General features: G+C 37.1%; 1 protein-coding gene across 2 annotated transcripts; it reads right to left on the bottom strand.

The window, feature by feature from the left end:
• Nucleotides 1-409: 409 nt before the first annotated feature.
• Nucleotides 410-15828, bottom strand: ZDHHC6 (zDHHC palmitoyltransferase 6). 2 transcript variants are annotated; one of them, XM_020988022.2, is made up of 11 exons: nucleotides 15639-15828; nucleotides 13074-13549; nucleotides 11473-11564; nucleotides 9928-10087; nucleotides 9077-9238; nucleotides 8187-8240; nucleotides 5718-5885; nucleotides 2946-2987; nucleotides 2711-2856; nucleotides 2578-2624; nucleotides 410-1036 (listed from the first exon to the last, which is right to left on the bottom strand). In XM_020988022.2, the coding sequence occupies exons 2-11, from the start codon at nucleotides 13338-13340 to the stop codon at nucleotides 933-935; spliced, it is 1242 nt and encodes a 413-aa protein (XP_020843681.1). In that variant the 5' UTR covers nucleotides 13341-13549; nucleotides 15639-15828; the 3' UTR covers nucleotides 410-932. The 2 variants fall into 2 exon arrangements, with proteins under 2 accessions (XP_020843681.1, XP_020843682.1); XM_020988023.2 differs by lacking the exon at nucleotides 15639-15828 and adding an exon at nucleotides 15526-15621.
• Between the last annotated feature and the right edge of the window lie 193 nt (nucleotides 15829-16021).

The following is a 16021-nucleotide window of genomic DNA, read 5'->3' as shown; positions in this document are numbered from 1 at the left end:
CTGGGCAAGTCACTTAATCTCAATTGCCTAAAAAAAAAAGTTGCAGAGGCTTTAAATGCCATCCCTGGAAACAAGAAAGATGTCTCTTCATCAGTCAGAGCAATGAGATCCTAAAGCATTAAAAATCCAGTTAAAATCATACCTCCTTGACATGTTTTTGAATGGATTAGATTAGAAGTCTTTAAAATCCTAAGCTAAGCTCAGGACCAATTCTTAGCTGTTCTTTCTATAAAGTGATGTTTGTTCCTGAAGATCTCTGTATACTTCCAACACCCAATTTCCCACTGAGTTAAATGGTCTTCTAGGCCCTAAGTCTAACTATGAATTAAGGGAAGTGCTTTGTACCCCTGACCCTATTACCACTGCTAAAAAGAGGAAAAAAATACAACTCACTGTGGGCTCCATGGGATATAGAGAACACTCATTGGTCTTTATTTGTGATTGACAAAATCTGCATTATTAAAAGACACAGGTAACAAAATTGAGCTTTGTATTTAACCTAACAAAATATATTCTACAGTTTCTATAATACTACTTCATAAGAAACAGCAACTAAGGAAGGAGCAAAAGCAATAAATGTCACATGCAGATTTTTCCTGGGAGGGAAGAACTACATTTGTAGGTGAGGTCCGTAGTGTGCAACGCAATTTAAAAAATTAAATTCTATAGAAAATGCAATAATGCTTACGTGGGTGAAGTGTTCCTCCTTTTAGGGGAGGAGTGATGAGAGCAGGTTGGAATTCAAAGGCATATATAGAATGGCTTCTCAGTTACAAAATGGTAATAAAAATATTTAAATCATGGCACTAGGGCACCTTTGAGGAAAAGAACACTTTATCCAGAGTAGGCCCATTGCATAATTCTGTAGTAGTATATACAATTTTCAAGTAATGGTGTGGTCATAAAGAATAAGTCATTTCTTAAAGCAGTAGCTATCTGTTTTTCTTCTCTCCCTCAGATACTTGATCAGTTTCAGCATCATAGTGACACTTTTCTACACATTTCCTAGGGAACCATCCTCGTATTCTGGATCCATCTAAAGAGAAAAGAAATTTCTGTAAGGCTAAAGAAAAATACAAACAATCTGATGTCAATACCTTGAATTCAATCTGCAAATGAGCAAAAGAAGTCTATTATTTCCTCAAACTCCCTCCCCTTTCAGTCATTCTGATTGAACATCATTTTGTTTCTACCAGCTGTTCCTTCTGAGTATAATTCAAGAATTACAGACATAGATGAGAGCTTAAAGTATCTTTTAAAATAATTTACAGGGGCAGCTAGGTGGTGCAGTGGATAGAGCACCAGCCCTGAAGTCAGGAGGACCTGAGTTCAAATCCGGCCTTAGACACATAACACTCACTAGCTGTGCGACTCTGGGCAAGTCACTTAACCCCAATTGCCTCACTAAAAAAAAAAAAAAATTACAGCAAGCTCCTTATTTTATAGATAGGAAACTGAGGTACAAAGAAGTTAAGTGATTTACCCAAAGTAAATGGCAGGGCATGGATTCAAATATAAATCATGATTTAAAATTGAATGATCTTTTACTAGTATATATGCTACTATGACCTACAAACACTCTGGGACTTAACTACTTTAAAGATGCCTCTTTCCCTTTAGACAATTGAATGAAGATAACATAGATCACCTGCCAGCACTTCCCAAATTCAGTAACCTGAAAAGGGAAAAATGGTCTGTTTTTGTTGGTTCAGGACAAACATGGTACAAGGAAGAGAGCACTGGACTTAGAAAATGTATGTGTGTTTGTGTGTGTTTTGAGTCTCAACTCTGCTCTGCAATTATGGGCAAACTGTCGAATATCTAAGCATCAGATTGTACATCTGTAAAACATAATATTGTTTGTAATGCCAATTCTCAAAGGGTTATTTAAAGGTCAAGTAAGAATGAACATAAAGTGCTTTGTAAACCTTGAAGAACTATATAAACACATTACCCTAAGAAACAATTCATAGATTATATTGAGGTATGGAATATAGCATTTCACACATTTATGCAAATATCTTACTTGCACATAAGGGGTACAATAACTTGAATCAGATTTCAAATCCATTTAAAGAGCTCACTCTTTTGGGAATCCCTTTGTAAAGCAAATCACTCTGTAACTTTTTTCTTTTTAAAGTAAATATGGACTTTAACATTAATTTTGCTTAAACAGAGTATGCCTGTCTGTACTCAATACATAAATGAAACAGATTTTCTTTTTAAACAATTTGTATCCTGAATGCTTTATCACAAAAGGCACAATATTAAAAATTAGATTAGTACAATTTGCATTCAATTTATTTACTGACATTTCATTTTGTTAAGGAAATAACTCTACATCAATTGCAATAACTTTATTAAATTATTTAATTTGTGTAGTTAATTGTAACTATACAAAGAGGAATGATAATCAAAAAAGCAATATTAAATACAGATGTCTTAAGAGAATATAAAAGATAATCCCTTTAACAAAATTAAGAAGTGACAGTTTAGATGCCCTATTATTTTAATATCTATAATTTAAAATTATAGATAGCATGCTAATATGTTAAACAACTTATTCCATTTCCATACCTTCTGCAGCCAAATGATCAAGAATTTTGTCTCCATACATCCAGTGTCTGAAATATTTAAAAGATTAAAATACTTTTAAGATTAACAATAATTTTGTCATTAGAAAGAGAAATAAGTAGTACAAATTACTTACCTTAAACCTCTGGTAACTAAAATCAGTTCCCCTTTCTTTAGGCTAATCCGAGGTTCTTCAGTACATGGAGTTGTGAAGAAAGTTTTGATACCTTTATTGAAAGGGCAGCAAGCACCACTGTAATCATCTATTACTTTATAGCGGACCTACCATCAAAGATCAGAAATGACTATGATATAAAAACAAAATATATCAATATATCCTTGAATGAAAGAAAGAAAGATTAAACACTTACACTTCTGACTCTCTTATCTGCTTTCTGTTTCAGTTGTTCCACCTGTTTGGAAAATAAAAAAGAGAAAACATACTAATTCTTTAATTTCTTCCAGTGCTGAAAATAGGCCATTTTAACTTATTAAAAAGGATCATGTGTCTGTTTTTAGTAACTTAAGTAAACCACAATTTTCTTGCACTAAAAATTATCATCAAATTAAAGGCCATATGTATCTGGTAGCAGAAGACAGATAATGCTTCCAGGTGTGGGGAACCTGTGCCCTCAAGGCCACATGTGACTGACCCTCTTAGTCCTCAAGTGTGGCCCTTTGACTGAATCCAAACTTCACAGAACAAAACCCCTTAATAAAAAGATCTGTTCGTAAAACTTGGACTCAGTCAAAAGGCCACATCCAAGGACCTAGAAGGCCATATATGGTCTTGAGGCCACAGGTTCCCCACTCCTGGCTTAGACTAATTAAAGCCCTGTTTCAGATCTGACATTGATTTGAGATAGTAAATCAAAACAAGTAAGCTGTGAAACTTAATAATATTATCTCTGTGAACAAGGCACAGAGATACAGGCTAGATGGTAATACAGTTATCAGGATTTAGGAATGAGTGAGTGACCAAAGAGTTAATGAGTTGATGTCAAGTTGGAGACAGACATCTAATGGTGTGTCCTAAGGATCTGTCCTTTACGCTGTGTTACTGAACACTTCTATGAAAAGAATAGATGGCTTTTTTATTTTTTATCAAATTAGCAGACAACATGAAGCTGGAAGGAATAGCTAATATGTTAGATGAAAAAAATAGGATTCAAAAATACTAAGTCTAGAACAATGGGTGGAACCAAATAAAAATGAAATTTTTAATAAGGTTTATAAAATTCATAGTATCAAATATGTGGAGCTGGAAGAGACCTTTGCGGGCCATCAAATCCTCATCACCTTATTTTACAGATGAGGAAACAGGTACAGAAAGATTAAGCAATCTGGACAATGTCACACAGTGTACAGGATTCATGTAAGTGTATAGGACAGGTTTTGTAAATAGGTCTTCTTGCCCACAAGTCCACTGTCCTACCCACTACCCTAAGTTATACTTAGGTTAAAAAAATTTAATGTTATCAGTGTAAGGTATGGAAGGCATAAACAGACAATAGTTCTTATGAAAAAGATCTGAGTTTTAATGAACACTAATCTCACTATAAGTCAACAGTCTGCAATAGCAGCCACAAAAGTTAATGTGATCCTTGGCTGCGTGGAGAGACGTAGTGTTCAGAACAAAGGATGTTATAGTTCTGCTCTACCTTGCCCTGGTCAGGTCACAGATAGAATGAGTTCCATTTGGGGCATCACAGTTTAGGAAAGACAGACAAACTGTAAAGCAGTCAGAAAAAGGCAATGAGGATACTGAGAACATGCAACATGAAAACTGGTTAAAGAAACTAGGTATTTTTCGATTGAATAAAAGAAGACTTAGGGGAAATGACAGATGTTTTCAAGAATTTGAAAGGAAAAGAGTTTTGTTTTGCTTGGCCCCAGAAGCTAGAACTAAGGAACGACGGATTCAAATTGCAGAAAGGCAGATTTAGGCTTGATCTAAGGAAAAATTTCCTAAAAAATTAAGAGCCATATATAAGTGGGATGGACAACCTCCCCTCACTAAAGGTCTTTAAGGAGAGGCTGAGTGAGCTCTTGTTGGTAATTTCTGATCAGGGATTGGTTAAAATTGAAGGTCTCTTACAATCATTAAACTCCATGGTACTGAGATCTTATTTGACTGAATAATAATTAAGAACCTGCTAATGTACTTAGTACCCTATGTGCTGTTTGGAACATAAACCCTATCTCCTAACATCCAAATTCTGTGCTTTTGCTTGTCCCACCCCCTTCTCTCACCCCTCACATACCCACCAGTTTTTGTGAAGAAGTTAAGAGGAATATTCTCTTAGTTACATCTATGGAAATTCATCCCAGTCTTCAAGGTTCACTTCCTCCCTAACTTTCCCTAATTCCCCCCAGCCAGAAGGGATCTCTCTCTCTCTCTCTCTGAATTTCTCATAGCACATTGTTTCTCACCTGTGAACTCATATTCTAATTTGTATTTTATTTGTGTTCCTATCTTTACTTCTCCTATTAGACAGTATGTTCTTTGAGGGCGGAAACAGCATTGTCTTCATTTTTGTGGTCTGGGTCTTACACCCAGAAGACAATCAATGTTTGTTGGATTGAATTAATACACGGTTCCCATCCTCAAGGAGGTTATACTGTAGTTGGAGACACAAGATAGACCCTCAAACATTAAACTAAGTTAAATAAAAAGACAAAATAACAAAAAAGCTTCCATAAGACACTAAGTGTCAGTTCAGAAGAGGGAAAGCTTGAGAAGGCCTCACAGAAGCAGACTTCGATTATTCTACAGGATATGGACAGGCTGTTAGAACGCATAGGTGGGACAAAGGAAAACATAAGCAAAGATGCGAGTGTGTATGGTATATTCTGAGGATGGTGAGGAAAGTTCGTTTGACTAGAACAGAGGGTCCATATAAAGGAGTTGTGGAAGAACGCTGGAAAAGTAGGTGAAGGGCTCCAAACATCAGATTAAATTGAGACAATCTCATGAATACTGGGAAGCCATTAAAATTTTTTGAGTAAGGGGGTTATACGATGAAGACAGAACTTAAACAAAGATGAATTTAGAACCTTGAGAAATTCTGCAAATTGGCAAATTTTAATACAAAAGTAGTTAACACATATAAGGGAAAGTCAGCTTTGATTAAAATACATACTGTCAAGCTGTAAGGATGACATCCTTCTCTTATTGGCCATTCTAGTCCATCTCCTTCAGGAACTCCAGACCACGTAAACACTTGTTTAAAGTTCTGCCATCTGCTTCCCATGTCATAGGGGAAAATAAAGGTTTCAGCTGTCTGGTAATATTGAATTCTATCTTTGGCCTGTAGATTTAAACGAACAGTAAAATATACCACTAATCCAGAAAAACAATTTTCATAAATTCTTTCATAAAATATTACTCTAACTTTTAAACTATGTTTCTTGGGATATGAATTATAGACTAATACAACTTTAAAATCTTAAAACTCATCTTATCCAATCTTCTGATTTTACATTTGAGGAAGCAGAGACTCAAAGAGGTTAAATAAATCACCTAAAGTCAGACTGTAAGTTAGCAGTAGAGCTGAGACTAGAACCCACGTTAAGATGTATTTTTTTCTATGCTAGTTTTCTACATAAAGATTAACATTTAAACTTTATCAGAAATTTGTCTTCTCAAACCACTTTTCCAAACTAAACTATCTAAACTTTATTCATCTTAATAATATAGTAAGGAACTAAAACAGAAAATAAAAATGGCTCTGGACCACTTAGAAAATTCTTAGCAATTCCTTTATGAAAATTTATACACAGCAACTGGAAGCTGCTACTGCCACAGTGCAGAAGTATCTGGGTACAAGGGAAGGGAGACAATGGATCATAAATAGGTTCAAGAGGTGGGGTTTATTCACCAGCAATATGTTAAATCAAGAGTAGCAGCATGAAGCAATTGTTGGGTAGGATTCCCCTTCACTGGTATAGAAGGGACTGTTTGCGATGGTCTTTGTATTAGAACGGGGAGAGAGACTGGACTACATTATGTATAAAGTTCCTTGCACCCTTAAATTCTAAGTAGCTTTGTTTAGCCTTGTGAAATTAATAGGCTGTTGTCCACTTCTTGAATACCACTGACATCTAGTGGTCTGGAAAAGGAATATTCCTGCTGAATGCTGCAAAAATGGTTAAAAATGTGCTGTCTACATCTGAAGCTAGCAATTCAGAACTTGAGTAAAATAAGTCTGCTTTTAAAAAGTGACCATTTAAAATATCTCTATATCTGAGACAGTACTACAGTAGAATCAGGCCTGAACCTGGAAGAACCGGGTTCTAGTCTTCGGTCTGCCATATCTGGCTATGTAAGTTCAGACAGCTCACCCTACCCGCTTTGGTTTTTTTTTAAACATTTTTTAAGTGACACGGCTTGACTATAGCAAGACTTTTGCAGGTACCTGGATTCTATGCTTCTAAAAAGTTCCTTAAATTTGATAGGTCTTATAAAGTACTTTCTTTGTCAATAAGTCAATTTACTCAGATTGTCTACCACAAATATTTTATATTATTTAAGAATATTAGATGGCGATGATGATGATGTCATGATCATGATGATCATGATCATCACTGCCATCATTATTATAATTTGTTACTTGGAAACCTAACCTCCCTGAAGGATGGTGATTTGGTTAAAAAAAAATGTTTTAAACCAGAAAGTTTGTGGTATTTACTTACACAGTGATGTGAATGGGGAAAGAGCATAGTACAGTGAAAAAACTACTGGATTTGGAATCAGAGGGCCTGGGTTAAATCTGGACTCTATAGCTGTGTGCTTTAGACAAGTTGCATTTTGTGCTTTGTGCTCTTATTTGTAAAATGGGGGGTGGAGGATTTGAACTAGAATATTTCTAATGTTCTTTCCAACTTTAAATCTATGACCTTATAACTATAAAAATTATCAAAAATCACAAAAGATACAAGATTCTCTAACACAGTATAACTGTGGCCACCATATAAATATATTTTGATTTTTCCATTTAAATTAGAAAGCTCTGTAGCCTTCCAAACAGAAGAGATCTTAGAAGAGAGGTCCGTGCCTCTACAGAGAAATATAACTGAGGATCATAATTAGCACACAAAGAGAAGCCCTAACTTTCCTAGGGTGATAATGTATTGTGTTAATGCAATGGATCTTCTGTAGCATAGTGACACACACAGTATATGTCCTTAGTAAAAAGGAACTGAGTGACTGCTAGCAATTTTCATTCATGAAGAACATAAGCTCCATGTGGCTTATTTGATTTCAGAATTAGTTCTTAATTAGAGATGAAATAGGAGATCCAAGAAAGATTTGATTATAGTACTGTTGGAGTTCCTTTCCAAGTTGAAGTAAAACAGCTGATGGTCAACAGGTATGCCTGGCATCTCATAGGTGTTTAATAAATGCTTGTTGATTGACTGAGGGCCCTTTAATAATCTTTTAGAAACATATTTTGGTTGTTTGGTACATTTAAATGAGTGATTAATCAAAATGCATTCTATTTCTATTTTAAATGGAATTTGCAAACCACTGAAGAGAGCAAATAATTTTTAGCTAACATACTCAAACTATGTTATTTAATATATTAAAAAGATGCTGCATTAAAATTTACCTTCTCTTCAATCCATGATTCAATAGAAGTTTTATTTCTAAGAATTACTTTCATCTGAAAATTAAATGACACAGTTGAAGAATTATTTAAAGTTACTGGGCCCCATTTACACAAAATTTTAGGCACACAAAAATCACATCCATAGGGAAATCAACTGGGTTCAAAGAACACTAGCAAAATATCTCATTCTTTTCAGTAATTAAGTAAATTTCACAGTAATATTTTGCAAAGGTTTTCATGTTATAAAGGAAATAGCTGCTATATATACATAAACTTTGCTACTAAATTCTTATATCATCTTTTCTTTAGTCAACCCTTAAAATACATTAATATAAATCCAGATAATAAACCATTGCAGTCAATTTATGTACAGTTAAGCAAGAAACAATAGATTTTCCTTATTTAATTAATTTTATTTCAATAGACTATTGTTTCTTACATATGACTAATCACTCTGTACTATGTAGGCCTTCCAATCAAAGAATGTCAATTTATTACTGATATGATTCACCTCTGCTTACAGGGATACTGAAGTTCAAAGACATTAATTCTAAGTCACGAGTAAGTATGAAGTACAACCAAAAACTCATTTTATCATTCTGCTTTAACCACTTTTCCAAAGCAATGTTAATTTTTGACTAAGCATTTTAATTCTGAAAATGTTTTGCTTTTTCTACACTGCAGCTGTCTGTATTTACACATGCAAAATAAAGTGAAGGACTGAATCATTTATCTAGATAATTCTATTTTAGAAAAAGTTAATCTGTGGCCTAGATGGGGTCAAAACAAACCAAAAAACAGTTCTCCATTTCACAAACCTAAGTTCAACCTTAGTCTCCTCAACCCCAACAACCTTGAACCTTTTAGCTACTGGTAACTGTCAAACTTACCTGGATAAAAAACAACATACCAACTGCTATTGTTGTTCCTACAGCCAATCCCAAGGCAAATAATGAGGCAGCAAATGCAGATAATCCAAAGGGTACAATAGGAAGGGGATCTCTCTTAGCTGCACTCATATCAATCTTTACTGTATTCCAACCAAAGGAGATCTACAATGGAAAAACTGGAATTATCTGGTAGTGGACAATGATGAAACGCAACAAGTAATATTCCAAACCACAAACTGCCTCCTAAAATGTCAATTCAGAACTTTCATTAAGGTAATTAAGGTAAATCCTGTTTTGATGAATCTGATTTGGTACAACGGCTCCAATGCACATCCGTTTGCAGAAAATCAATTCATAATTGTTCCTAACTGGGCATTTTTCAACACTGCCAGGCAAGTCTCCTCTACTAATTTAACAACTTTGGGGTAAGAGTAAGACAAAAGTACATATTAAAATGTGCATAACTACACCAAGTTAACTTCAAATTTTCCCCCTTGCTATGAATCAAGTGTTTAAAGGATTTCTTCAGTAGCAGTGACCTCCAGGACTTGGTATTCTCTGCTTCATGGCCTATCCCACCTAAATGCCTCCACATCATTTCCTTTTATTCACTTCAATTCAACAACAAACATGTATTAAATACCTACATTTCAGTTCCTAGAGTTAAATAAACTTTTTACAAATTTTAATACTGTTTTGAAAAAAGGCCAGAAATGTTTTTATAAAGGAAAGTTCTATGATTTTAATTTTATTCTTTTAATTTTAGGGAGAATAGTTACAATCAGATTCTAAGTAATCATCACTATTAACATTTGATCTGACAACTGGATGACCAATAAACAATCTCTTACCCTATTATAAAGCTGTGTATACATGGTCATGACAAAGATGAAAGCAGCATGAATACAGCCCAGGGGTGCTAAGAGGAGAAACAATGTAAATGATGCATGATTTTGGTAACCACAACAATTGTTGATCCAAGGGCAATGATGGTCCATCTTCATAACACATCTAATGAAAAACAAAAGGTACACAAGATGGAGGCTGAAAACCCTAAGTCTGTATCCAATAAAATTTGTCTTCAAAAGAAATCTACTGAATAGGGAATATTTATAAGTCATGGAGAAGTTACACATTATGGAAAAGGAAAAAATTTCCCTCAAGTATTCACATAGAAACATAAATGATGAACACTCTGAAAGTCAAAACAGCACAATACAGAGCCTGAAGACATGGTGGTACCTCCTATATGTGAATCTGTTTTGAGTAGTTGGGAAATCCATTGAGACATGCAGCATATAGAGATAAGCATAGTTCTAAGTTTCAGTCTCCTCTCTAGTTCTGAAAAGTAGTGACTGAAGTAGAACACGACGAAAACATTCAAAAAAACCTTCATAAATCTCCACCTGGGATTGAAAACAACAACAGGCCCAACCAGAGCTTCTGATTTCCTTCCTTTATGTATACTGTTAGATGTTGGAATCTCCTGTAGGCTAACCTATCCATGTGTGTAAGATATGGTAAAATGACCAAAGGACTAATGTCCTTCCTTTCCTTTAGCTCTACTATTATTAGAATAAACTTTTCGAAAGCCAAATCAAATGTTTAAAGGAAGCAGCAGCTGCCTCCTAGGGTTTCTCAGTATTACCACTTTCTCATCACAGGTTTCTTAACAATAAGTTTAGCTGTCCTTTAAAAAAACATTCTAGGTGAATATTTCAAAACTTGTTCACGGTGCTTTGTTTTTCTTTTTTGTTTTGAGAACTTACCTCATTTTAAGCTATAAATGTAAGAGGATCAAAATTCGAAAACAAGTAAAAACTTTAACACTCAAGACTACTCAATGGACTGCAAATATGCTTCAAAGCCTGCACAAAGGAGATCGCTGGCATAAAAGCCAAATGGATACATCTTATGACACAAAAGTACTTCTGACATCATTTCTAGAAATGCTAGCTCAAATTTATATAGTGCTTTATTTTCAAAATGCTTCCCCTTCCAACCCTGGCATATAGGTAGTTGTACAATGGAAACAGCCTTGACCGCGGGGTCTAACAACTCAGGCTGAAAGCTCAGCTCTGCCGAGTATGGGGCATGTGACCTCAGGCAAGTCCTTCTACTGCTCTGGGCTTTGGTTTCATTCTGTGTCAAATGAAGGGGCTGGACTGGATGACCTCAAAGGTCCTGTCCATTTTAAAATGAAAAACGCTAAGGCTCATGATGAAAGTCACACCACTAGGAAGTGGCAAAGCTAGTAACTGCTCACAATTGTTCTGCCTCTAAGGGTAGGGCCCCTGGCAGCACTGCTGCTTTGGTAAACACTAAGACTTCAAGCAAACACACGACCAAGAATCAAGGGAATCAATCTGTAATGAAAAATAATGAAGAACTGGTACCTGTTACACTTTCGGCAGTGATGAGAACGAGGTGCCTTATATGCCTGGCACACCTTACAAAACTGGAGATACATGCTGTCCTGAGCTTTTTCCTTGGTTGGGAAAATAAGGAAAAAAAATATCACACGTTGGTACCTGGGACCAAGAGCTGAACACCTTCATTATAGGATCACAGGATCTAGAGCTGGAAGGGACCTCAGAGACCACCTAATCCAATGCCCTCATTTTACAGATGAGAAAACAGGCCCAGCTCTTAAAACTCACAATCCAATTCAGCCAGATAAACATTCAATAAGCACCTACTATATACCAAGTAGTGTGCCAGGTCCTGGGAATGTAAAGACAAAAATGAAACAGTTGCTGCATTAAAGGAGTTTATGTTTTGCTTAAGGGAAATAAGAAAATAAATGCAGAATAAATACAAAGTGAGGGGTAAAACGGCACAGTTGATAGACAGACCTGGGTTGGACTCAGGCCTCTGAAACCTACAGGCTATGTGTCCTTCCCATGCCTCAGGTGAGCCTCTCACCTCCAGACCACAGATCTGCATAGGTAAAGGGAGTTCCCTCACTTAGAGTGACCACACCAAGGCAATCACAAGTCCAGACCAAATACAAAATAATTTCAAGGGGAAGGATAGCACCAATAAGTGAGATCCTGAAAAGCCTCTGGCAGAAGGTAGCACCTAAGCTATGCCATGTTTTCAGCCAAACATTTACCAGGGCAAATAGACCATTAGTTTTCATTATTTCAAATCTGAGTAGTTATTCCTGCATTTATCTCAATGACCAATATAATTATTACTTTTAATTAGACTAAAATCTTTCCGAGCCTCAATATTTAAGATATAATTTTAGCTGTTTTCCATTTTCTCTCTTCAGAAAAATTTTTTCCTATAATTTCTTGACCATTTCCTTATTTCTGTTTTTCCAACTTCCTCATCTGTGTTTCCACAGCTTCTTTTCCAAGTGATTGTTTATTCCACTATTTAATAACTACTCAGGAAGATAATAATTGTTATAAAACACTGCTAAAGTTCAATGCCCTTCACCAAAGAATCTTAAAACTTTTTATACATAGCATCTTTTGTTTGTTTGTTTTTGGTTTTTTTGGTGAGGCAGTCATGCTTAAGTGAGTTGCCCAGGGTCACACATCTAGTAAGTGCCAAGTGTCTGAGGCCACATTTGAACTTGGGTCCGCCTGACTCCAAGGCCGGAGCTCTATCCACTGCGCCACCTAGCAGCCCTATATACAGCATCTTAAATGAAATAGGTGCTTACTACACATATGGTGATTTGACATATAAAAGTTTGCATTATTTTAAAGAAAACCAAAACTGATTTTATACCATATTTTATAAAGATTTATACTATTTAAACACAGTTTAAATACAATATTTAAATAATATAATAATTTAGGTAAATAGTTTAAAGAAAATAAATGGATTTTCATCATCAAGAAGTAATTAGAGCTTCTGGTCTTTACCAATTAGCAAAAAGGAAATTGTGCTTAATTTTTGTTTTGTGATGTGACTTTTAATAAAGATTAAAAAAAAGATTGACATCAGATTCCCTCTTTCAAAGAATGTCTTTTTTTCTTACCGGTTTCCATCTCAGAGGCACATAGCCAGGGCCCACAAACATGGCATTGAAGTAATTGTAAAGAATCATCACAGTCCAATTTATCAACATGATGAAATTCACACTTCCTCCAGTTGTATGTAAAGGCCAATACCACAAAACTGAGTCAATCATGGCCATTGTAGAACATATCGCTATAACGCCAAGAGCTATAATGGGACCCCAGTGGCACAGTCTTTTTAACTCATGGAGATTTTCAAATCTAATAACTGAGCAGAGTACACCCATAATGATGAGAGTTATTTTCTATTTTAAAAGCCTCGTAAAGTTCCTTTTTTGTATACACATTTCCATGTGTCATAAGTCCGTGGGTCTTCATTAATACTCATGCCTTCAAGCTGTGGGATGCTAAATCTGAATAACCCATTTTAACTGTATCTTGTTCAGAGCTCTTTGTCTTGACCAGAACAAGTGAATTTCATGGTTTTAAAACCAACCTAAATAAAACAAAATACAAATGTTTAGGAAAAAAATACAGAATATATTAAGGTAACCAGTGCAAAACACAAAGCCTGTGAATTCAGAATTTTTCTGTAATGCTATGAGATCTCAGTCTGGGAGAAACTATATTCATAATACACTCTCCTATAGTTTCTTTAATATCATCTAGTTACATAAGTTTGGAGTGTAAAGGGGCCCCAGGGATAATCCAATGACATAATTTTACAGATGGGAAAACTGAGGCAGGCTGAGAGGTGAAGTGACATACTCAAGGTCACAGTTACTCATCTGCTAAGCTAGATACAGAAATGAACTCTCCACAACCAACCCAGGGAGGAATCTTGGTAATGAGTGTTGGCTGAATGACTAGAAAAATACGTAATGTTTTCTAGAATGGTTGCAGGAGGCAAAGCTAGAAAAGTCTATTGCAGGCCTTGGTTTCCATGCCAATGCTCCAGGGGAAAGGAGAAGGCAGATGCAAAGATACCAGAAAGGTACTTTGTATTTGAACAGAGATCTTTATTTTAAATATCTATCATCATCATCATCATAACAAAGGGTATGACAGGAATGAAAGGCAACATAGCCCTGGTCAGGAAGACCCTGAGTTCAGATGTCGCCTCTGACTGGCTGTTAATCAAATTCCTCAACTTCTGAGTGTCTCAGGCAATTATTCAGAACCATAAATTACAGAACAGGTGCTGGATTTACATGGGTAGGAGGAGTTTCCCCTAGGAGTTTCCTATACCAATGAAATCAATTAAAAAAAAACTGAAATGCTGTATCTAATAGCCAGTAACTAATTTTAGATCTGTAGATTATTTCTATTTATAATATGAATAACTGTCACTTGATTAAGCAATAATGGGTCTCAAATTCAACATGATCATTGAAACTTTAAAAGGCAATAAACTGAGAATTAGGAATTTTAAAATCTGGGCTCTGGTTTAGATTGCCACTTGCCAGGTGGCCTTAAATCAATTTCCTCAAATGTAAGTTGATGGTAATTAACTAAAACTCTTTGGTCCTTCTTTGCTTTAACATTCTACTAATCTGCAAAACTGTTTGATGGGGTGACATAGACACAATAACAGCACAAAAAGTAATTAAGAATATAGCAAGGTAACTAAATTAAACGAACATCTATTGAGTGACCAGTATGTCAACGGTTGGAGACACATAAAATTTTAGTAAATGACCAGAAAAAATAATAATTAAAGTAGTAACAACTATAGTCCCAGCCTCTAAATCGGATTGGTTAACCGCACAGCTCCCTGATTTTCTGGGAGGCTATTTGGAAAACTTTGTCAGGCAATAGCCAGTTTGTATTAGGCATTCAATAAACAAGGGCCTGGGGCAAAGACAGCAAAAACAGCAGCAGAGAAGTAGCCCAATGCACATTTAATCGGCAAACTTGGGCTCTGCCACTGTGTGATCCTGAACAAGTCACTTCTCTCCAGTTCTCAGTTTACTCATTTGAAGAATGAGACGACTGGCCTGGATGGGCTCTAACTTCTGTTCCAGCTCGTGAGTTATACGAGTTTCATTTTCGGTCACGCTATCCTAGGACTGCTTACACGCTAACTTCTAGCAGCATCCCCCAGCGACGTCCCACCCCCACTTCCAACATCAGCACCCATGGGGGCAGGGGCTGAACGGGCAGGGATAGAAGCTACCAAAAGAGAGAAGGCTGGGGGATAGAGAAAGGCGGCGGGGAAGCTTTGGAGCGGAGGCTACGCGTCAGGCGATCCACAGCCCGCGTATATTCGGGGGTGTAAGATGCTAACTGGATAAAACACGTGCAGTTCCTCAGGAACTCTGCCTCGTGCCTCGGTTTCCCCTCCAGCACCAGCTGCCCAGACACTCACAGATTCTCGCCCCCCCCCGCCCCCTCCTTCCCCCGCCTTTCCCACCCCCTGGGCAGGATGGCAGGGTGCCGTAAAGGGGGCCGCGATGCACCAAGGGACTCGACCTGCTCGGGTGCCCCGGCCTTATTCTGGAGCTCCCCTCCCGCGCTACCCCCTGCACCCACTCCTCAGCCATCGCCGTCCTCGGGCACTTCCGGGGCGGCAGGGCTGGCCTCACCCGGAATACATTCCTCCTCCTTCCCGGGATCCTTTCGTCGTCGGTTCCTCCGCCCTTCTCGGGTGACAAGCGAGTTAGGTTAGAGGCCGCAGGCGGGTAGCGAGCGCCTCTAGGTCACCACAGTCCTTCCCACAGAGCCTCCGCCTCATCGCAGCCCCCTCGGGCGCTCTGGATAGCCTGGGTCATCGCTACTTCCCGAAGGTCCCTCTTTGAAGTGGTCCCTCCGGAAACCACTTCCTATCACCTGTTGCTCTGGGAGCAGGCCCTTGGGGAGCCGAAGGAGAGAGAATTCTAGCGTGTGTCTTGAGAAAGGATGACTCTTCACCGCCGTGCGGCAATTTTGCCCTCCCAGATTCTGAGGTCTCACGGGATCGAAAGAGGGA

The sequence above is a fragment of the Phascolarctos cinereus genome, unplaced genomic scaffold (genome assembly GCF_003287225.1).
Source record: "Phascolarctos cinereus isolate Bilbo 61053 unplaced genomic scaffold, phaCin_HiC Scaffold_3;HRSCAF=262, whole genome shotgun sequence".
Lineage (NCBI taxonomy): Eukaryota > Metazoa > Chordata > Mammalia > Diprotodontia > Phascolarctidae > Phascolarctos > Phascolarctos cinereus.
The sequence above is the reverse complement of the archived record's forward strand: the minus strand, read 5'-3'. Positions and strand labels throughout refer to the sequence as shown.